The 22,986-nt window shown below is 39.2% G+C and overlaps 1 protein-coding gene and 1 long non-coding RNA gene across 7 annotated transcripts in view; one reads left to right on the top strand and one right to left on the bottom strand.

The window, feature by feature from the left end:
- The window catches only part of LOC134212016 (dual oxidase), a 189,287-nt gene that overhangs the window by 106,977 nt on the left and 59,324 nt on the right, over nt 1-22,986 (bottom strand). Inside the window, exons 1-2 of one of the 6 annotated variants that reach the window (XM_062689493.1) lie at nt 9,956-10,018; nt 9,437-9,634 (exon numbers count right to left, since the gene is read on the bottom strand). In XM_062689493.1, coding sequence (XP_062545477.1) covers nt 9,437-9,527 — 91 coding nt within the window. In that variant the 5' untranslated portion in view covers nt 9,528-9,634; nt 9,956-10,018. Of the gene's footprint in view, nt 1-9,436; nt 9,651-9,691; nt 10,019-22,986 lie in introns of those variants that run through there. The other 5 variants (XM_062689498.1, XM_062689494.1, XM_062689497.1 and 2 more) reach the window with 5 other exon arrangements.
- On the top strand, nt 20,978-21,846 carry LOC134216110 (uncharacterized). The gene is made up of 3 exons (XR_009980490.1): nt 20,978-21,373; nt 21,476-21,620; nt 21,688-21,846. It is a non-coding gene; the product is annotated as an uncharacterized LOC134216110 (long non-coding RNA).

Raw genomic sequence — 22,986 nt, 5'->3', positions numbered from 1 at the left:
CAAAAAAACATCAGCACTGATTGCGGAATCGTGTTTTTCGGATCGTAAATTTATGTGGTCCGTTATTGACGATTGAGAATGGGCATGCTAAGTTAGATGGGGTCAAATGACCTTTGACAGATATTTGTGCAAGCCTTTGTAGAATAACAAACGGCAAACTGTGTGATTATTCACCATGATGCCTCAAAACGCAGTTTGACATCATCATTGTACAATCGTTCTATTATAATGCAGCTTTTGGTCGTAGAATTTGGAAGTAGATCGGCGAGTCAGGTAGATCAATAGCAACTGTTTTCCCTCATTCATTAAAAGTTCGATTCTAGGTCCTTCCCTTTATTACAATTTATTTAATTTTATTTCTATCACTTGATCAGTTGAAGTATTTATTGCATTGCAAATATATTTCGATTGCAACTTGAAACATTATTTGAACCGTTTGTTTGAGAAACTGCATATGTAACATTTTTGGCCAAAATGAGATTTTTATATATTCTGAATCCACTTTAAAAAACAAGGAATTCTGACAAAAAATACGAAAAAAAAAATTTTGTTCAGGAATGTATGAAAAAAAATTCGTTTGTTTGAGAAACTACATAAGTCCACGTACTTTGAAGAGCAATGGTAGAGTACTGCTTACATTTTTTGCACTGAAAATGCCCCAGGGTGTTGAGTTTTGCCAAAAACTATTGATCTGTATCGAAGAAATCGAAAGATTCGGTGCAAATTTGTTCAAAAACTGTTTTTTGTTGTTTTCTCGAAATAGTGTAAAATGGACTTATGTAGTTTCTCAAACAAATGATTCATTTGTTTCATGATTAATGATTATCAGCAAGGTTCGTCGAAACAAACTCACATACCCCCACACTAAGCCATAACTTAGGGGACACCATGGGTCATTATTTGAAATAAGGTGACGGTACTGGTTTAAGCAAAGTCTCGTTTGACCATATTATAAATATAATAGTTCCAAGGGGTGTTCTTCAAAATGTTGGAATTGATTAAGGGTGGCCTATTATTAACTACGCCACGAAAGTCAAGAGCAGTACATTCACCCTACTTATTACGTTGCAAAAAAACAAGACATTCCCAGACGCTTAGATGAAAAATACTCAAATGTATTGCCCGTTGGCCTGCAATTACCGACGGTACATCTAATCGTTCAAAGGCGCTTACCGTTTAATTGCATTCGATTACCAAAAGCGATTTATCTGATTTATAACTCGTGACCAATTTGAATGAACCCCGCCACGAAGGAATCCGCAGCTCCTTTTTGGGATTATGCTCAACAACCGAAGTGTAAATATTTCTCCACAAGGCGTCAAAATTATTCACGCCCCTACCTGTTTGTCGTCGGCATCATCGTATGGGGCTTCAGACATAAATATCATGCCAAAGATTGTAATCACCGATGATGCTGGTGGGGGGCATGGACTGAAACGCCTTACAGTGATAGAATTGTCGCTGGGATCAGCATTGTATTACTCAAGTCCACAATAACAAATTTGACATTTCAAATATCTTCATCAGTCGAAAATTGATGTAATGTGTGCGGAATAAGCGTAAGGCTGATATCGTCTCTGATCATCATCTTCTCATCGTCAAATTACGATTGCGCATTGCACGGAGAAGAGAGTTGTACTACGGTTCAACATACGCCAACCGGAAAATGCCCTTGTTGAAGAACTGGACTGCCAAGCAACGTTTCGATGTTGCAGCGGTTGTAATAACTTAGTGAATGCGTAATAAGCTAAATTCGCTGAAATTTCGAATGATTGGTACGTCAACTATGAAAACATGGGCAGTGGAGAATCATGCTTCAGATATTCCGGAAAGGTGGCAGCGTAGACGACTAATGGGCTACTATCAAGAATGTCTTCAACGCCACCGGCGAGAATAATGTAAGCGAACTTCGTACCCAGAGAAGACAATGAATTACCGATAAGTCGTGGAGCGATCAAGAACCAGCCGAGCAAGAGTTACTCCCCGTTAATGATACTGAAGAAGGAAGTAAAGTGTTCATATTGACAGGACAAGTGCCCGCAAGGAAACCACCACATCGACATGATCCGCTTAGGGTCAGGCATAACACACTCGATAATACTGAAGCTCCGTCATTTTTAGAGATCTATACAGCCGCCCGAGATATGAACACAAAGCTACAAGACTCTATCGCACATTAGCCGAGATTATCAATGCTGACCCCATGACATAGGCTCACCTATTGCATTGTTGCTGTGTATCGTTCTCGAAGTTTCATGCCAAGTGATCCTTGCCGGATTCAAGAAAAGATCGATACAACTCGAATTTCAGGCCAGGGAAATCCTGCGTGGGCCATTTTGAAACGCTCCGCATCATTCTGGAGCAGGTAAACGAATTCCTAAAGTCCCACTAATAAGTTTTCATTGGCAGCGGGCGACATTGAACTTCATTTTCCAGGATGAATTCAAGTATTGGCTACGCAAGTATGAGATTAGATTGGCAACGGCCGTCTTAACGAAACAATGTAGGATGTCCTTATACGCTAAAAGTTCCTGTAAAAATAATCGGTCCCATAGAGAGACAGCACGAAGCCTTTTCATGTTTGAGGGGCTTTTCCCGTTGACACTCAACCACCTGGTCCTGTGGGCGTTGATGGTGGGCCCGCCGCAAAGAAGCATTCGGTCAGCTCGTTAAGCACACACGAAAGAGCATCGCAGTACTAATATAGCGTTTCGTGTTCATTAGCCAAATCAGAATCGTCTAGATGTTCCACAACAATAAACTGCCAAATCAGCCTATGGTATGATACACGGTCAATCGCGATAACCCGAATGAGGTCAGACAAAGCTCTGACCCTATTTGAAAATACGTTGCATCCCTGGGCGCCAAACAGATTTTGTGATTCAGACAGACAAAACAGACAACATAGGGTCACCTTCGCCGACTACCGATCGACCTTGGGGCCGCTTTAGATTTCCTGCTTCGGATGACTGCTTTTTGAAGAATGCTGGCTGAGACTTGAAGATGCTGTTCGAAGTGATCGAACCAACATTCCAGCTTTCCAAGTCAGTGTGTTATTGAGGCGATAATCTTCGGTTGTTGTAGCCATATTTTCTTCATCGGCCAGGATGTCCACCCACGCCAGCCTGTCCTGTCTGCAGCAACGCCAGACTCCCACTTACAGAGATACAACCCGTAGACGGGACTCGTATTTTACTCCTCTGATTCTTCCCGTTCCTCAGCCTTTGATTTTATACGATTCTCAATCTCCAGTCGGGTTACATCTGTAATCCATTCTATTCGCTGAGTGCGCAGCTCATCCAAGTTGATCTCTCCGGCTTCTATAAAAGTATTCTTCCCCGCCCACTTCTATTCTACGCTTTCACCTTCCAGAACATCCACTACCTGAGTTCCTTATTCTTCAAGTAACGATCTCTTCACAGCTGGATCTTCTGGTCGGTCTATGGTAAATCGACACCCGAGTGCATTTTCCCGCCGCTGAATTCTGGAAATGCGTGGTCGGATCATGCCAATTAAAAGATGATAGTCAAACGCGATATCATTGCTGCGCTTATTACTCAAGAAGACACCGTCTCCATTTTCAGGTAATCAATTTCCAGAGGAGCCAAATACTATTCCTGCCAACTAAAAGCGGCTCTAGAGAAGTTGTTGACTGCAGACGAGAGAAGCGGGGGCGGGTGGACTCTCCGGTCAACTATGGTAGGAAAGCCGCAACAATCGGCGATAATCACCTCCTCTACGATATTTCACGATGCTTGATTGGAGCAAGGACAAATCCGTGGATGCCAGAGAAAGACGCGACATGTCAGTCACTCACCGATCCAACTGATCAGCTGAAACGTTGGCTCGACCACTTAGAACCATTTCTTCGAGTTCTTACGACTTATCCTAATTCAGATATAGGAAAAGGTTGACAACTCTCCGACGGCAGCAGGCAAGATTCTGCCCGAATGATCATGTGAGAACCATACTGGAGCAGGTCAATGAATTTCAGGAGTCTCTCTGATTGGTATTGATTTTCCACGGAAAACCTTCCGAGGGCGTCCTTTAGAAGCAAGGGAGGCCTAGACAAAATTCAGAGTCCAGCACAATATAATCGCTTTAGTGTGGCAAGGCTGGATGTGTCGTGATTTCTGGTTCTTAATTCACAAAATGCCAGAAGAGGTTTAGAGTCTCTTGATAAGTCTTGCTCCTCTTTTAATTATGGATTCTTGATAATCTGTTCTTGATCTTCTCCTTTTCTTCAAATTTGATCCGTTCGTCATGTCATCCGTTGTAAGAATGACCTCTTGCCCCGTTGACACCCGCCTTTTATACAGTTTGGCGTTGGCAACGGTTATGTGTTGTTTGTTATACTTAACCCCGCCTACCATGATCCATTTAGTCGAATTTCTAGAAATTGTGATGCAAACACCGAAAATACCATAGAGTGGCGGATTAACTTATTATTTATTGTTGAACGAAATAATGTATCAATTTGAAAAATGTTGTATTTATTGATCAAGCCTTATTCTCTACAGGATGTATTATGTCTCTGTTGCTTTGCCCATAGTAATCGACAAAATCATGAGCCGCTCTAGCAGCCCACCGCAATAGAGCAATCGTACTACCTCGACCCAGATGACGATACTGCAGTACTAACGCAACAGTGGAGAAAACTGTATGACCTGGATGAACGCTCCCCTCATCAACTTCAACAACACCGAGCCATTGGATGTGAACAACTCCAGCTCCACGGTAGCCGGGCAAACAGTGGAATAGGTCGAAACCCAAAGCCATTTAACGTTGGGCGGCAGTCTAGGCAATGCACCAAACCCAGAATACTCAACTCTAACGTGAAATCTGTGATGTTATACGCGCCAGTGATCTTTGGTGCATATTAGCAGAGATCACATAGATTTGCAAGTATTCATCAACCAATGTCAGGGCCCAATTCAAGGATGGAGATCTTTTACGTTGGCACCACATCCCTCAAAATGTGCTCAGAACAAAAGAGTGAGTGTGTGACAATTGGATCCCAGTTTAAAAATACCATATGTACATCCCAAGTAGCACATTTCTATCGAACCTGGTTACAGCAACTTGATTGTGACCAAATTTGGTCAAATATCAGTTACGGCAATCGACAGAAATTTCTACAAAAATAAGTTCCAATATTTTTTTAATTATATAAAGTTTGTGTTAAATTCACTACTGGATAAATATTTTACAAATATTTGCATTCTTCGCTTTTTCCAAACATTCTTTGCTATCATCTTCCATTAGAATTAAAGAATTTCCATGGAATAATTGCATTTTGGACTTTTTTTTCCTTGTTATTCCTTGTTATTTATTTTTTATTGCCCCCTCGTACATTCCAAGAGCTGTCGGACATAAAATAAATTAAATATTTGTATCGGCCATTTAAAAAAAACATTTTCAAATAGGTAAATATCGCTTTGAATTTTTTTTTTCATAATTCGCATCTATAATTTCGCATCCGTTTCATAATTTGCAGTGTCATTGGTATCTCCTAATAGGTTTAAAGGCACATCAGATTTTCTTCTTTGTCTCTATGAATTAAATTAACAGAGAAAGGAATTTTCTAGGAAGATATAAATAGATTTATGATGTACAACTACATCAAAACGCAAGTCATTGTTAATCTCTTCGGCCAACAAGTTATCCATTCCATGGGAGAGTACATATTAATATTTGCAGTGAGTTGATTCAGCGAACACTAACAATCTATGATCTAAATCAGCGGTTCTCAATCTGGAGTACATGTCCCCCTGAGGGTGCTTTTGCTGGTCGCAGGGGGTGGGATACCTATAACAGAAATGCGAAATGACGGATTTTAGAAGCAACAATAAACATAACTGGTTGAGCAAAGGGATCCGTCTTTGTTGAACTTTGTTGAATTACTAGAAACTCGTAAAAAGGAACTTCGAAATCGCGAACATTTTACGGAATAATGTTTCAAGTGGAGCTTGAGATACTGGATTTCTGCAGATACTTCAGTGTTTTCACTTCAGAGCAAGTTTCTTGAAAAATTCCAGGAAAAACATGAAGGGAATAATCTTTCAAAAATCAGTATCAGTATGCCTAACGTCGATTATGCCTAACGTACTTATGCTTAACGACGCGGAAACCGTCGCCGAAACTACCCGAAACTTCCATGTATTCCTCACCAAACTAACTTATCATTTGAGAGGATATTCAAAGTGACTCAATAGAAGACTCTGGTGAATAAGATTAAATGAATGGCTCAGGGTGCTCAAGAAAAAGTGACCAATAATAAATTATTCGTTAATCTGTATAAATAATTTCTAAATTCTCTTTCTAAATAATTTCTGAAATTGTCCATGGGAGTTATCTCACAGTTGTAACTCATCAAGACTGCAGATGGCCAGCAGACGGTCATCCGGAAAATTCGGAACGACAATAAAAATGATCAATTTGTAACTTTCGTCTTAAAGCAGCACGACTTTTTATAAATCATTTCTAATAGGCACTACCTCACAGCATTTACTTGTCTATGACAGCAGGTGGCCAGCAAATGGTTATCAGGAGCGACCGTAAGAATGGACAATTCATAACTTTCGTATTAGAGCTCCGGGATTTATTCTAAATAATTTCTTACAGTGTCATGAGAGTTACTTCGAATTTCTTACCCTTTCACGACTTTCTAAAACCCACAAATCCCGAGCAAAAGTGTTATTTACTGTAAAGAAGAAATGATTTCCTATTTTCAAGTAAATTAAAGGACAATAAAATGAAAGTGTAGGGCGATCAAAGGCCGTGAGTTTGAAACCAGAGTGCCAATGATATATCCAGTAAACTGATCAATGCTTTAATAGTTTTTTTGATGTTTTTAAAAATTTAAAAGTTTATCAAAGTCATAAAACTATACAAGTTTGTAAACTTGGTTTTTATTTCTGAAGCTCAGAAAAAAATCGTTCTGCCGTAGGAATCCTTCAAATAGCGTTTCGATATCGGACCCGATATCTAATAATGTATCGAAAACTTATAACTGTGACAGTACTTCATTCAAATTACTGGGGTTCATTTTTAATTTGAACTTCTAGTAACAATAATATCTTTCTCGATCAAGAAGTTAATAAAATAATTCCTATGTTTGAATTAAATTAAAAAAAAGAAAACTATGTGCAGCTTACAACCTTTTCTTATTATCATAACGAACAACGATAAAAGAGAGGCAAAAACTGTTCCGAATCATAATAAGCCAAGATAAAAAATTTGTCAAACTTGTATACAAGTGCGAAAAATCAGAATCGGAAAGGCAGCCCCCACAGAAAAATGGTGATTCTCGCTTATTTCGTGTTGGTTACTGCTGTATAGAACAAGTTGAAATGCATAATCAGAGCCAGTGCTCCCCACATTTGAAGCTTTCTAAAAGAAATTTATCATGGGGTACAGCCTCCCGAATCAGTTCTCTACAAGACAGCTTGCGAAAAAAGTCTCGCGGTATGCTACATATCGTATATTTATACAGAGATGATAAGTGAGAAACTTGTTCATTCTCTTTAGGATTCACTCCCTGTCCATTAAACATGAATCCCTGTCACTACTTTCTTCCCAAAATACTCCGTTTTCTATACAGCAACAGGTATAATACAAAAGACAGAAAACACCGGTATTGCCACTTTAAGCACCTTTAACATCGTTAACTTAATGCCGTACCATCAGATGACATGTTTGAACATTTGCAGTTTTAGACAACATGTGGTGCTGTAAAAACTTGAATCGAATTTCGAATATTCGAATTTAAGTACAATTTTCGAATGATTTCATCGTACTATGAGAAAGCTCGATTGGCACGCCTATACTTAAGCGTGCCAATTTAGCATTTTCATTTTCAATGAAATTTATAATTTTTATAAGGATTTATAATTTCAACAATGATTCAAAATGCTTGTAAGTATTTCTTAATGTTTCTTATAGGAATGTAAGAACGTAACTGCTTCTGAATTTCGGCGAATTCTACCTGAAACCTCAGGTAGTACTTACATGATTAACACGTAGAAACAGAATTCTACGGGAAAATTACGAAAGGTTACGTGAATTTCAGGTGGAAACAACGTGCAGATTTTTTTTTTGAGTGTACTAAATGGCCGTACAGTTATGCTTACGATGTTTTGACGAAGATCCATTCCCTCTTGGTAACCCCAAATTTCTGTAATTTAAATCCGATATTTACAGATGTTATCGGATTTATCGATTTCGTCACAGCTCTACTTATGAGCAAATTGTGTTAATTTATGGTTTTGTATTTGACTGGCGAAATGAATCGCTGCGCTGAACACATCCCACACCATATAAAATTTTAGCCATTTGAATTGTTTTGATTTCAAAGATTGGAAGGGAGAATAAATTCAATTACAACATTTAGTACCATCTTCTTCTACATAGATGTCTATCATTCTGAACATCATACACGCCACTTAACAGAAAATTAGTACTGTTTCTCGTTATTTCACGCTATCATCATCGCTGTTTTCCCATATCCATAGAAGAATTAATATGTGATGTTAAGATGATGCTGGGATTCGTTTTGTAAGCGTTTCCCACTGTGTGCAAATCGAGAATGGGAACTCATCAAAACTGCCGACTAAGCAAGCAGGCAGAGATGGATTGATGGGGGCGCGGCTCTTAGAATTAGAATCTAAAGATGGAAGTAATAATATGAGCACCGCGACGGACGAGGCGCGAACGAACAGCATCACGTTCGACACGTTATCTGGGAGGCATTTGGCGCGGGGTTGCGCCGGACACTGATGCTAATGGCTGTGGCACGCACACAGCACAGGTGTAGAGCAGGTGTAAATTTATGGCCGTTCCGAGGGTGGACGACACTGTTGCTCCCTTCTATGTGAGATTTAATTGACTCGCGATTCTTAAACGATGACGCCAATCAAGTTAGCTCATTACGGAATTCTCCGGTTGCTTTTGGGTCTGCTGAGTTAGGTGTTCTAGCGGAGGAATATGCGGAATTTCTTATCTCTTGATAAAGAGGTTTCTTCCTCAGTTAAAATTTTAAGATATAACGACCTTAGACCATATTTATTAACTTAAAGGTTCCCCTAAACACACGCGACGCGACAATTGCGATACGATTCTATCGCTTGGCGACTGCGAAACCATTTTTTAATAGTTCTTGTGACATACAAAATCAGAACATACTTGAACAAATGTGTTTCAGTTAGGGAATTATTTGTATGTTTCTGATGTTCAAAACCACTGTGTACAGTTCGTAAAATAAATGTCGAATAAAATTGTTCAATAAATCATTTCTCAAAACAATTTGAAGTTAAATACTTTATCGAAAATTATCCCATTAAATTATTTTAACAATTACCAGCCATACATTATCAGTGAGTTAATGTAAACCCATAAACATGAATTATTACCACTATAAACTGCAAAATCGACTTACCTCCATCGCCATCATTCCTCTGGGCCAGCAGTATGGATATCACGAAACTCAGCACCAGTACAGCCACAAAGGGCTTTCGGAGGACACTCATATTTTCGCCTCACTACAAATGGATTCTTCACTTGATTTTCATGTAGTTCTCATTTAGATAAAACATCTAATCAACGCTTCCAATGAACACTTTACACTTGCAACAACCTATAACAAATAAAAAGCCATGAAAAACAACAACGTGATATCATTTGTATTCTTGACCGATTTCAACACATTTTGTGGCTTCTTTATGTTTCATCTGTGCTCGTTTGTATCCCCCGGATCACATTCCTTTCACTTTCGCACGCGACGATATGCACAGCATTGAAAACAGGCCACCCGTAGTTCAATGTTGAATATCAGCGAACCGGAATAGTTTTACGGCTCTGTGTAGCACTTTTTTGGACGCTTTAGTAAAACGGCATCATCTTTTGCGTAATTCACATCTCAATTTATAGTAATAATCGCGCACTATAAAACAGTTACCGAAAAGTGTGGGGCTGACCGTCGAGTGTTTATGATCTGACCACGAAGTGCAGGGAACTATTGGCGCAAGGGGTTTCTTTTTCGGTTGGTGGGACTCAGAGTGAAACACTGAGTGTTCGCACACAATTGAGCCACACACACTGCAATGGGCAAATGTAAATTAAATAAAAAGAATTGTAGATCTGGTTCAATTTATTAGGGTAAAGGCACCAATGGTTGAGCTAAAACTTAATTTGTCTCTTAGCTAATAGAATCTGAAGCCATAATAGAGCAAGGATGTTATCGATCATCTAATAATCTGCGTTCGATCATTTAGTAGTTTGTCAATAACTCACTCCAGAGGCTAAATTTCAAAATGAGTTGTATGGTGGACTTCTAGTGCAAAAGTTTATTTACAACTCTGCCTAACAGTTCGTTGTTTGAATTGCACTAATAACGGAGCTATAGCGCTAGTAACAGTAACTTAAACTAAATGATTGAAATTTTCTTATCATTTAGTATAGTTCCTTCAATAGTGGAATTCGAACATCAACTTATTAGGCAGTTTTGAAAATAAGCCTCTGTGGTGAGTTATTGAGAAACTACTAAATGATCGAACGCAGATTACTGAATGATGGATAACATCCTTGATGCAAAGTCAATTTATCAGTAAGTTACCAATGATCGCTTCTGGGAAGGCTTTATGAAGGTTCAAGTAAACGAAATAGAAGATTGTGAAACAATAATAATAAAAAGTACAAAACAATAATAATAATAAGTACCAATCAAGATGTGCAGGCTGCAGGGAGTTGCTTTATTAATTGACTAATTTAATGGCAATAACCTATGGTGTGGAACAACGCATAACGTTTGAAGCTGGGATCCTTTCAACTCTATCCAGTGATTGAAATTTGCTGGCGCAACTTTTGAGAACAATGAAGCGATCGGAACAAATTTTACTACACTCCAACCTGCGAGATCGCCGGACGATGGGGATGATCATGGTAGATTGGAAAAGTGTCTGATATCGAAGGTGGTCGGGGCTTGAGAGTAAATCGATAACTCGTTTTGATGTTGAGAAATCGCCGATAATAATTACTTAATTTGATTTTGCCGTTTTAACGGTTACCCCTCTACAACCCAAATTTTTGTTTTCGCTCAAAATCACTCAAATCAAAACACATCTAATCTAATAATTTTTTGAATCTATTAATCTATTTTTTTATTTTTCAACATATTTGGAGCTTGAAAATTCTTATTCAATGCTGACTTAGGCCGATACAAATATTTGATATCTATTTTGTCTCCCCCCCACAATAGGAAAAAAGGAGGTATTTTTGGCCAAAATTATGAATCCTGCAATAAACAGTGGTATTCATCATAAAAACATAGTTAGAAAATAAAAATATTTTTTCTGAGCCTTCAATGGGGCTAATTTTCGGCATAGTATCAATTTTTGTCATATTCTACAAAACCAACGGAATTTGGTCACTTTTTGGCTTGCAATAAGCCTGTTTGATGCTGGATAAAATACTAATGGTCATATAAACTGTTTATTCGTGTCACAGACAAATAGACGCAACACAGATTTCCTAAAATGATCAAAAAAGCACTATCAGCTTCTGGTGTTGAAAATTCACTGAGTAGAACTTATTAAACCAACAAAGGAGGGTAGAACAGATTCAATTAGCGTCATATTGTGACATCAACGAAATGGAATTTCATTTATTTGATATTTCATTAAGATTTCTTTCATAATTATAAAAAGGTATTGTGCCAAGGAGTTATTCAACACACTACTCATCCAACACGTTATGGTTAAATCTATAATTCGCTCCTATAATGTAGTAATGTCAAAATTGTAAATTTTGAACAACTTCCCTTCTCACTGCGTAACGCTTTTTATATGATAGATGATTTTTTCTTGAAATATGCGCAACGTTAAGACATAACCCTTCCCCTTAAAATGATATATAAATTGTGTTCGTCACAAAAATAAAATAAAGTGGCATTATTGAGTAACTCAGATTAAAATTGAAAAATAAGAAGTTTACCAAAACACCTGATTAATCCCCCTAGCGGTAATGTTGTCTTTCTCATTCATTATAAGAAAATGTATTTTGACCATAACTTTTGAGCCCATAGTCCAATCCAGCCCATTTTTAATAGGGAACAATGGAACAACGTTCTCTGACGAATGAAACTTGTTGCGAGTAAATCGGTTTAGAGTAAGTGCTTAATCAAGAGTTAAGACTCTTTTTGCTCACATGCATACAGACATTCACACACACGTACACACAAACATCACCTCAATTTTCCGAACTGAGTCGATCGGTATACAACACTATGAGTGTTTAGGCATTTTTTAAAATTATAATATATATATATAGCTTCTATGTATACTTAGTACACGAGAAAGGCAAAAATGGGCAATTTTTAAAATTCATGTCCCAAGTTACATTTTAAGTTTTATTCCGCTCTAAGAATGGTTTTCAAGATCAATTTATAAGATCTAACAATAAAACCGAGTAATACACGGCAAGCTTCTGATGACCACTATAAGAGTAAGATATTGCCAAGTGGCCCTCTCCAGATAACCACTATAAACCTATTATAAGAGCATTTAGAAACCCTTTTTAAACCAACCGCAAAAAATGGAATTTGGCTGCGGCAGCTGTCAAAATGTTGTATTGAAAAGAGAGAAACAAATCTTTGCAGAAAAATAATAACAAAATGGATTGTTGATGAAAATTATGATGATGACAACAAAATAATATTTTATTTCAGGTTGTTTTATCGATTCAGTACCCTTGAAAAGAAGTGCGCTTCCGATTTTATGGTCAAATGTTGTGAAAAATAAGGTTGAACACCCCGCGCCTGCCATATAACGTAGTTCAGGTAAATAAATCGAAAATATTGATTACCACAACATCTAGGATGTCCACTAAATCGATTAGTATTTTTGCCCAAACTATTAATTAATAAAATTATTTATCGGAAAAAGTATGATAAGCGGTGAAAATTTCGTTAAATCATGCATTTCAGTGATATATTTAACTGACTGCGAAATGCTTTTCCGTTTTCAATATGGCCATCATGGAATTTTATCAGAAAAAATTTGCTTTTATAAAACACCGTCATAAACTCTTCGCAATACAAACATTCTTATGGGGGTAATTCATTTGACCACATTATGACGAAAAATTGTAGCTTTATTCGAGCGTTGAAAATTGGATTTATTACGCTCTTCATCACTACCATAGATCTGTTCATATGGTCAATAGGCATTTGACGTTTGAAGCATTTTTCAGCAGATTTATGGGAGGTTTATTGATAGCAATAAGAGCGCCAATAAAACTGAGCAATCAGCTTCGTGATTGCTGTCATAAGTCCGCAATAAGAATAAGATAAATCCAAGAAGCATAAAAATTGTTACTTGGGGTATCTTACAAAATGGTGAATTTGGGCAGAATTTTATTCATGGTCCTCAAAGCTTAAGAGTTCAATAGTGTAGTGCATGATGTTTTACTGCGGGGTATTGCGGAGTACCAAACTGTTTTGTTCGTTAAATATTGAGTAAAATATGCTTTTACAAAACTACTAAAAACTAATTTCTGGACGAAGCTATTATTGCAATATCAAGCCTATTGCATAGATCTGTTTAAGAGCTTTGTAACGATATATAAATATGTAACTTTTGAGACGAAAACATGGCAAAGATGTCCGTTTTCCCAAAAAAACGTAAAAATATCATTTCCAGGAGGGGCTAGTTTGAACAAAACATTCTGTAACAAATCCGGGGAGTTTTTTGATTTTTTTTCATTTTAATATTTATTCTATATTATCCCCCCCCCTTGACCTTTCGGAGACCAGTAGGACAAAAAGTAAAATAAATATTTGTAACGGCCTTATTGCAATTTTTAAGAGTATTTTTTTTATTTTCCGTCTAACGAGTTGGATAAATATTTTAGAGTGTAACATTTACTACTATAACCTTCTATTGAAAAAGGTTAGTTGTAGAAAAATATAAAACTACAAGTATTTCACTCTTCAAAGGTATACGAGCGAAAACACGGAGGAACAAAATATTACACAATGTTCAATATATTTTTATAAATGTGTAGAACTTCGAAAATTGACTTTAAACCACATTCAAACAAGCATTGAAGTTTATATTATTGATCAACATCAAACACTTTTTGAAATCTGATCAATTGAAAATAAAAAAATAACAAAAAATAATCAAAATACCCCGTCTAAAGGCGATCTTGGGCACTAGAGGGTTAAAATAACAAAACATATAGCAGAAAAATCTTACTGTGACATCAAATCGAAAACTATTCCTGCTATCCATGAGAGCAAATCGAAAACTAATTTTGATATTGGTTCCGATAACAAAATAAGTTCTCAGTTTTATGTCAGATCATACAATTTAGAAATCTACAGCAAAATGAGATCAAAATATGTAATCAATCATTATGATTCATATTTGAAAACAACTTATGATTTCAATTTGATGTCGTAATCAAAATATGTTTTCTATATGCTCTCATTATGTTTTCAGACTTTGCTCGGGTGATGACCCACCATGAAGATTGAGGTCAGAATAGACATCACGGTGTACTTAGTCATCACTACTACTTAGTCATGATAGTGATGCAAAAAAGGAAGTGCTGTATTTAAGAAAACAGAGAGTGGAGAAAAAAATGCGAAGAACCAGGCAGCGGAGTCCAGTGACGGGGCTGAACTGAGCATTCGGGGAAAAAGAACTGGCCAATAGTCAGACAGACGACGCATGGCTGTTATCCGGACAGTTCCTAAACTGAGTCAATTCTTGTAACTCAGTTACCGACCCGAAAGGACCAAGAAATCAAAATGGGTACGAAGGAATCCTCAAGAAGAGCGGTTGAAAGAGCGAAAGCGGCTGTGGCTAAGAACTCAAGTAGAATATTTGGGCACATATAAGTTACGGCCACTAATTTGAAACATGCATGTTACTCGGAAAATAGGGGGAAAGGCCGTTTGACCGAATACCGAACAGACCATTAGGCCGAAAATCCCGTTACGCTGGGATATGGCTACTCTGAACTCTGGAGTAGTGCGTAACGGCGAAAATCCGGTCATATCGCCAGGCTCGGTACAACACTGAAGCTGTCAATATGACGTCCCTAACCCCGAATTCCAAGGTGTCAGGCGACCCGTGCCGAGGGCATGAATGGCCTGGAGGGGGGTGAAACAATCAGCCAGGCAGTGAACCGAGCCTGTAATGCTGGGTAGACCCTTTTCGTGATGCATTACGGAGTAAGATTTACCACACTGATGACCCATCGTTTCCTCTTTTTAAATGGAGTAAATTATAGAAACGTAACTCAATCTTAGGCAGGTTTCGAAGCCGACGACATAAATCTTCAAGCTCCAGAGCGCTGATTAATTAGGAAAGAAGCGGATACGAATTTTGTGGATATGCTGAACCTTCTGACTGATTAGAGCTCTCTGTAAAGGTGAGATCCAGAAATTCCAAACGCTATGAAATCAGATCTCTGTACAAAAACGAATTTGGAACTCATAAGAAGAAACAAAAATATGTTTGAACTTCAGTACCAATGCATGGCCAAAATCAGTATTATCCCACTTATTGTTGAACCGAAACTGATTGAGGGGCGCGCCTTTGAGAGTTGATATAAGCCATTTCTCGAAAGGTATAAATAGCGGTACCTTAATCTGAAGAGGCCTTACATTAATCTTGAGAAAATATCTGAATAAAAAACGACTACTTCATTTCTTCTCAATAGAAATGGAGCAGAAAGACATGCACTAGACAAATGACACGGGTATACTACAAAAGTTCAATGAAATGGACGCAGTGGGTCATCCCGAACAAAAAAATATGCCGAAAGGGTCATTTGACCTCATCAGACATCTCATTTCTCACTACTTATTTCCCACTTCTTACTGTAAAAAATGAGTAGTGCGAAGTGAGATTCTTAACAAATATTGTTTGAGACTTCACAATTTTGTAATCTTTTCTTAAAATATTTGTTTTTAAGCTTACATGTTTTGTATAAGAATCTAACAATTTCGCATATATCCAGTTCTTATACAGGTTTTGATAGGTAATAATTTGTTAATGTGTTTGGTATTGTAATAACAGAGTATGTTATGCCTAATGTATTAGGCATAACAATTTTTAATATTATTTCTTGTGTATTTTAACTATTTACGCCATGCTCATAGCTTAGTAAGGTATCAATACAGAATTAAGAATTATTCAGCTATTTTCTTCTGCTCGGAAAGTCGGAGAACGTTGTTTGCTTTTAATATTCCGGCAGCCAAATGACAATAAATCCAGATTGACAAAGTACGGGTTAGGGACAAAAGGTCGAAAGATAAAAGGGCCAAAGGACAGAAGATCGAAAGACAAAACGTCGAAAGACAAAGGGTCGATGGGACGAATGGTCGAAAAGGACATAAGGTTGAACGGGACAAAAGAACGAAAGTACAAAACTTCGAATGAAAGATCGAAAGAGACAAGAAACTGGAACGGAGAGAATCAATCTCGCACCAGACTTGTCTTATACAGTTAGAAAAAACTCTGCTCCTTTATTTTTCACAATTGTATAAAATTCATTCACCGAGTAGAACTAATAGATGGATGTTTGAGTTTTCTAATGGAATGAATTTTTAATTTCATTTGATTGTTAAAAATAGTGAAAATAAAAGAGTACTTTTTTGCCAACAGTGTAGGACAGCCGTGGGGACTGCCTAGCATGTGGTGGTGTTCGACAGTGGGCTCTGTTGAACTTCTATAAAAAGCTGCATGTGTCCCTAAGCAGGCCCTATCAAAGCGACCGTGTGCCGCTCAAAGCGCACTAGCCTAGCCCTGGTGTTGGGTGGGACTTTAACCAAATTTGACCCGACTGATCAAGCGTCTGTTCACCAAGGAGGTGCGGCTCCAACAGCGTCTGTTCTGGCATCCAGCGCCTGAGTATGAAATGCTATTCCCCGGAAGCTATACCTAAGATGGCAGCCCCATCCCGGTGGATAGGGAACCTTGGGCCAACAACCTACTATTCCCAAAATATCAGTTTGTTCGAGGATCCGATAATGAAAGAAAACGGACTGGTTTTACGGCGACGACTCTTAGCGCGAAACAACGGACACGAATAGGAACATGGAACGTTTTAACTCTAGCCCAGCAGGGTAAATTGGCACAACTTGCCAATGAGGCACGCCGCATGAAGCTTGAGATCCTGGGACTGCGTGAAGTCCGTTGACCAAACTTTGGAGAACACAGAGCGCCGTCGGGACAAGTTCTGCTATACTCTGGTTTACGAGGTGAACACGCTCCCCGGCATCGTGGAGTTGGTTTCCTACTAAGCTCAGGCACACTCTGCGCTTATGAAGTGCCGTCGTAGTGCTCAATGCCGTCGTAAATAGAATTCCGTAGGCTGATATTAAGATCTGTTTGGGCGACTTCAATGCGAAGAACGGATCCGACAACTCGAACCATGAGCGCATTATAGGACGCCATGGTCTCAGAGAAATGAGCGAAAACGGAGAATTCGCAGAATTTTGTGGTAATAACGACATGGTGATCGGGGGATCGCTCTTCCCTCATCGACCGGTTCACAAGGTCACGTAGGTCTCCCGTGACGGCTTTACAGAAAATCAAATCGACCACATCTGCATCAGCCGAAAATGGAAATGGAGCCTTCTTGATATACGGAATAAACGTAGTGCCAATATCGCGTCTGATCATCACCTCCTCCTCAGCGAAATACGCCTGCGCATTACGCGGATTCGTCGGCAGGAGGAAAGACCAATGGACCGCCATCAAGAATGCCTTCATCGCCACCAGCAAGAACAATCTGGTCGAACAGCGCACCCAGAGAAAACAATGGATCACAGATGAGACCTGGAGGAAGATAGAGAAGCAAAGAGAAGCCAAAGCCACGATAGAGCGATCAAAAAAAGAGGAGCCAAAGTCTTAGCCCGTCAACGATACGCGGCTCTTGAGAAGGAATTAAAACGCTCATGTCGACGTGACAAGCGAGCGTGGGCAGACTCTCTGGCCGACGAAGGAGAGAGAGCCGCCGCAACCGGGGACATTCGCCTGTGAAAGACGCGAATGATCAGTTATTGACCGACCCAACTGACCAGCTGAAACACTGGTTCGAGCATTTCGAACAACTTTTTCAAGTGCCATCCAGGCCAACACCACCTCGGCGTGATCTGCCTAGGATCCGACGTATAATACGCGTCAATACCGAAGCTTCATCACTGCTAGAGATCCAAACTGCCATTCAAAGCATGAAATCGAATAAATCCCCAGGAGTCGATCGCATATCAGCCTCGATGCTCAAAGCTGACCCCATGACATCCGCTCAACTACTGCATCGTTTATTTCGTAATATCTGGGACACCGCAACTTTCCCGGTCGACTAGATGCAAGGTATCTTAGTGAAGGTGCCCAAAAAGGGTGACCTGACTGTGTGCGATAACTGGTGAGGTATTATGTTGCTGTGTACCGTTCTCAAAGTTCTATGCAAATTATCCTAGCCCGGATTCAGGAGAAGATCGATGCGACTCTCCGGCGGCAGCAAGCCAGATTCCGTGCCGGAATATCCTGTGTGAACCATATTGTCACGCTCCATAACATTCTGGAGCAGGTCAACGATTTCCAAGAGTCCCTTTAGATATTCATTGACTACGAAAAAAGTTTCGACCGTCTCAATCACGAGAATATGTGGGGCGCCCTGAGACGCAAGGGGGTTTCTGAGAAAATCATCGGCCTCATCGAAACACTGTACGAGGCCTTTTCGTGTAGAGTGCTGCACAATGGGGTCCTGTCCGACCCTATCCGGATCGAAGCTGGTGTGAGGCAAGGATGCAGTCTATCACCGTTAATGTTCCTCGTCGTAATCGACGAGATTCTGGTATATGCGATTGACCGTGAACCAAACCGCGGGCTGTTATGGCAGCCTATAACCATGGAGCACCCAAACGACTACGAATTGGCTGATGACGTTGCACTCCTCGTGCTGATATGCAGAGTAAGCTCAACGACTTTTCCGACCGCTCATCTTCGGCAGGTATAGTCATCAACGTCAACAAAGCCAAATCGTTGGATGTAATCACGGTGACCCCTTCGAGTTTCACAGCAGCCGGGCAATCAGTGGAGAATGTTGAAAGCGTTCAATACCTTGGTATCCAAATGGCGTCAGACGGCGGTACCAAGATCGACATAGGCGCACGGATCAAGAAAGCAAGAACTGCCTTTACGAGTTTAAGAAATATCTGGAAAAACATGCAGATAAGTGAACGCACCAAAATACGAATTTTCAACTCTAACGTGAGATTTGTGCTGTTATACGCTAGCGAAACATGGTGTGTATCAGTGGTGAACACTCAACGGCTGCAGGTGTTCATCAACAGATGCCTGCGGTATATAATTCGGGCCTGGTGGCCTCACAACTGGATCTCAAACAACGAGCATCATCGTCGTTGTCACCAGAGGCCGATAGCAACAGAAATTTGGGATCGAAAGAGGGGCTGGGTCGGCCATACTCTACGTAGGGGCGGAAACGAAATCTGTAAACAAGCATTAGACTGGAACGCAGCGGGACATCGCAGCAGAAGCAGACCCAGAGGCTCTTGGCGGCGAAGCCTCAATAAAGAAATAAAAGAAGTCGACCGAAATCTATCCTGGCAACAGGTTAAAGCGATAGCTGGGCAACGCTCAGGATGGAGATCTTTCAAGTCGACCCTTTGCACCGACCCTTTGCAGGATTCATAAGTAAGTAAGTAAAGTAGGACAGCTCTGTCTCGCACAATACAAGTTTTATTCATTTCCTAAATAAACAATTTTTTTATCTCTAACACTAATCTTTTCGCGGTTTTCAGCATAACATTCTGTATTAAACTCTTCCAGGTAGGAATGAGTATCTTAGTTCTTCATTCCCAAGTAACATTTTAAGTTTTATAACACTCTTGAAAACCATAATTTACTCTTCAAGAGTGTTATAAAAAAAAGTATAAAACCAAAATGTTACTAGGGATTGCAAATTGTGCCATCTAACTGCAAATCACTAATTTACAATGTTGTGAAAACTCATATGTATATGTAACTCATATGATTTGAAAAATGTATTGGAGGTAACCACTTTCCCTTTGATGGGACTCAAACCCCGCGACCCTCAGTACGCTAGACTGGTGCTTTAACCAACTAAGCTACGAAGGACCTCCGTCGGCCTTCGCAACCTAGCGGCTTCTGAATGAGCTCGAAATTCCCAAATTGAACCCATAGTCAAATCACTCGCAATCCATTTGTCAAGCCAACACTTCCACATGTGTATAGTACACGTTCACATTAGAGGAGCGTGAGTATTTAGAATGTCTGGTGGCTACACACATTCAGCAACTGTACTGATCAAGTGAGGTTGTGTGAGCTATTTGCCAGCCTGATCCCAAAATATTGACAAAAATGAAACATTTTGGAGTTTTAATTCATTCATATCTTTTCAATCAATGTGACAAGACTTAGTTGACACAAAAAGAGTTTTTTGTTTAGCAACAATAGTATGAAGAGAAGAGTCTACACGATGATTTCAGTTTGACACCACATTACAAAATATGATTTGAATAAAAGTTAGTACCCAAAAGGCCTGTAATGTTCAAAATATTTGTAGGTAGCACACGAATTAAAAAGGTCTCTGCAACTAGCAGTGTTTTAAAATTATTCAAAAACGCTGGACTGTCATATATTAATACGAATCTACTTCGAAGTACTGAGATCAACAAGAAAAATACAATGAGAGGTATTTATGTGTTTAAGCGTTCAATTCCGAAAGACTGAACCGGTTGCAAAAAATATTCATTATCAGTGCGTACCACTGCCACACCCGCCACACTTCACAGGCCGCTAGTCGACATGAATCTGAAATTGAAGGAGAGAAGAAAAAGTAAGGTCAATGATGTGCTTGTAAAGGTATTGTGTGTATTATGGTTAACAGGTTCATAAAGTATAATTGATAAAAACGGGTTTAGTCCTGTGCAATTTTGTCGGCATAATTCCAAAACAAATCGATCAAGCTGTTGTTGTAGTGAATTGGTGGTTTCATTTTCACTAAATCGTCGGTTATACAAGCTGTATTGATTTCTCTTTCGTCTGCTCAAATCGTGTAATCACATTATTTTGCTGGATAAATTCACTTTCGTTCGAGTATCAACACCGCTGTTTCGCAACGCGTAAACTGCCCTCATCGCTCATCGAAAGTAAATTTGCAATCGCGATGCCAAAGCAATCCGCAATTGTGTTCAATAAGACTTACTAACGCCGAAGCCGGGGAGCCACCACCACCGCGATATCACTTCAGGAAGCAAACCCAAAGTGTACTAAAGTAAACTACATCGCAATTCGCCCAGAGGCTGTCCACGCATGTATGTGAATATAAAAAACCGCTGTTTCATGCTGGAAATTAAGCAATGACAAAAAACCTATAATTGATTTACCGTTTTCGTTGGCTTGAACGTTTTGAATAGTCCTCTGCGGGGCTCTACAGCATTCAATCGGAGGAATGTCTGGAAAGGATGGACGAGACAGTAGCGGGTAGGAGAGGCCCACAAAAAACGCGACGTCTACCGATCGACAGCGTTCCACTGTTCCAGTCAAGGTCGTTGTCTTCAGGTAGGTACCATTCGATAAAAATGGATTGCACGAACATGGTAGGGTCATGGCATGTATTTCTTTCCAGGGCCTAAGATTCAGAAATCTTGTTATAGCAGAAGAATAAGACCGCGGACCCATAAAAATGTTTTCTCCGCATGTCCTTCTAAAGGAACTACAAAGTTTTTCGTCTCGAATTTGCCTTCTAAGCCATTTTTGTATTTGTACATGCAACACATGTATGTTTGATCGAGAGTTTAAGATCATATCAAAAAGTTTTCCATTTGACTATGGAAATCCTCTTATAGGCAAAAACAAACTACAAATATCTATGATTTGCTTTGCTTAATTGAGGTTTTTACAGTTCAACACAAAGAGCATGCTTTTTTGATCTCCAACATATTTTTATTTTGTTTGTAAACCTTTTACTTACATTCCTGTACAGCAATAGAATGATATTAATGGCATAGAATGACATTTGACTCATGCAACATAAGAACAAACTCTTAGTCCCATATAAATTTAAAATGCAAATTAAAAATAGTTCCGGTCTCCAAAAATTCTGAAAAATTGGAGTTCAGCTCAGTTTTTCCTGCAGATTCGAAATATGTAAAAAAAAATCGACACCGCTAAACAACCCAATTCTAGAAGCAACAAAATTTTGGCCATCCGAATAAATCCAAGCCAGGATACCAAACTAGGGGAACTCCCTCTATACAAATGGGATTAGCTCTGCCAGACGGTTTGTAAATCCTTAGATAATATACCACTAAATTGTTGGTAAGTTTCCATTGCCAAAGATGACGAGAGATTATTTTCGTCTAGAAACCGAATCCATTTAAACATCATGACTTTCAGAACGCTTTTTAGTTTTCTTCTATCTTCAGATCTCCCGCAGGTATTGATTTCAGCCACTTCAAATGGAAAAATTCGCGTCGTGACCCTTCAGGTGCCAATATCTTTCTAAAGTAATCGAATCGAACAGCTAGTTTAAAGCAGATTTAATGAAACTCATGCCTGCTATTGGCGAAACAAAAGCCAATCTTAGATGATCGTTGTGTTTTCACTGATTTATTTCAATTACCGCCTCTAATCCTCTTGCCCTTGACGGGCGTAGCACTCAACTTAATCGAACACCGCTCAAACAGTAATAAGTTGATTAGGAACAATAATTCGTGAGTGCTTGCTTCTCCGACCAACCCTTCTGGCACATTGCGATGGGCTGTCCGGCGCTAATTTAGAGATGAATTATGATTGATTCGCATTCTACCATCGAGAACAGACATCTAAATCTGGTATGAAAAGAATGTGAGGACTTTAACGGATGCTTCTGAATCATTCGTAAAAGTTGCATCTTGGTGTCGCTGCCATCACTAAATTGGTTTGC

This window comes from Armigeres subalbatus, chromosome 2, assembly GCF_024139115.2.
Source record: "Armigeres subalbatus isolate Guangzhou_Male chromosome 2, GZ_Asu_2, whole genome shotgun sequence".
Taxonomy (NCBI): Eukaryota; Metazoa; Arthropoda; class Insecta; order Diptera; family Culicidae; genus Armigeres; species Armigeres subalbatus.
This window is presented reverse-complemented; position numbering and strand designations above follow the sequence as displayed.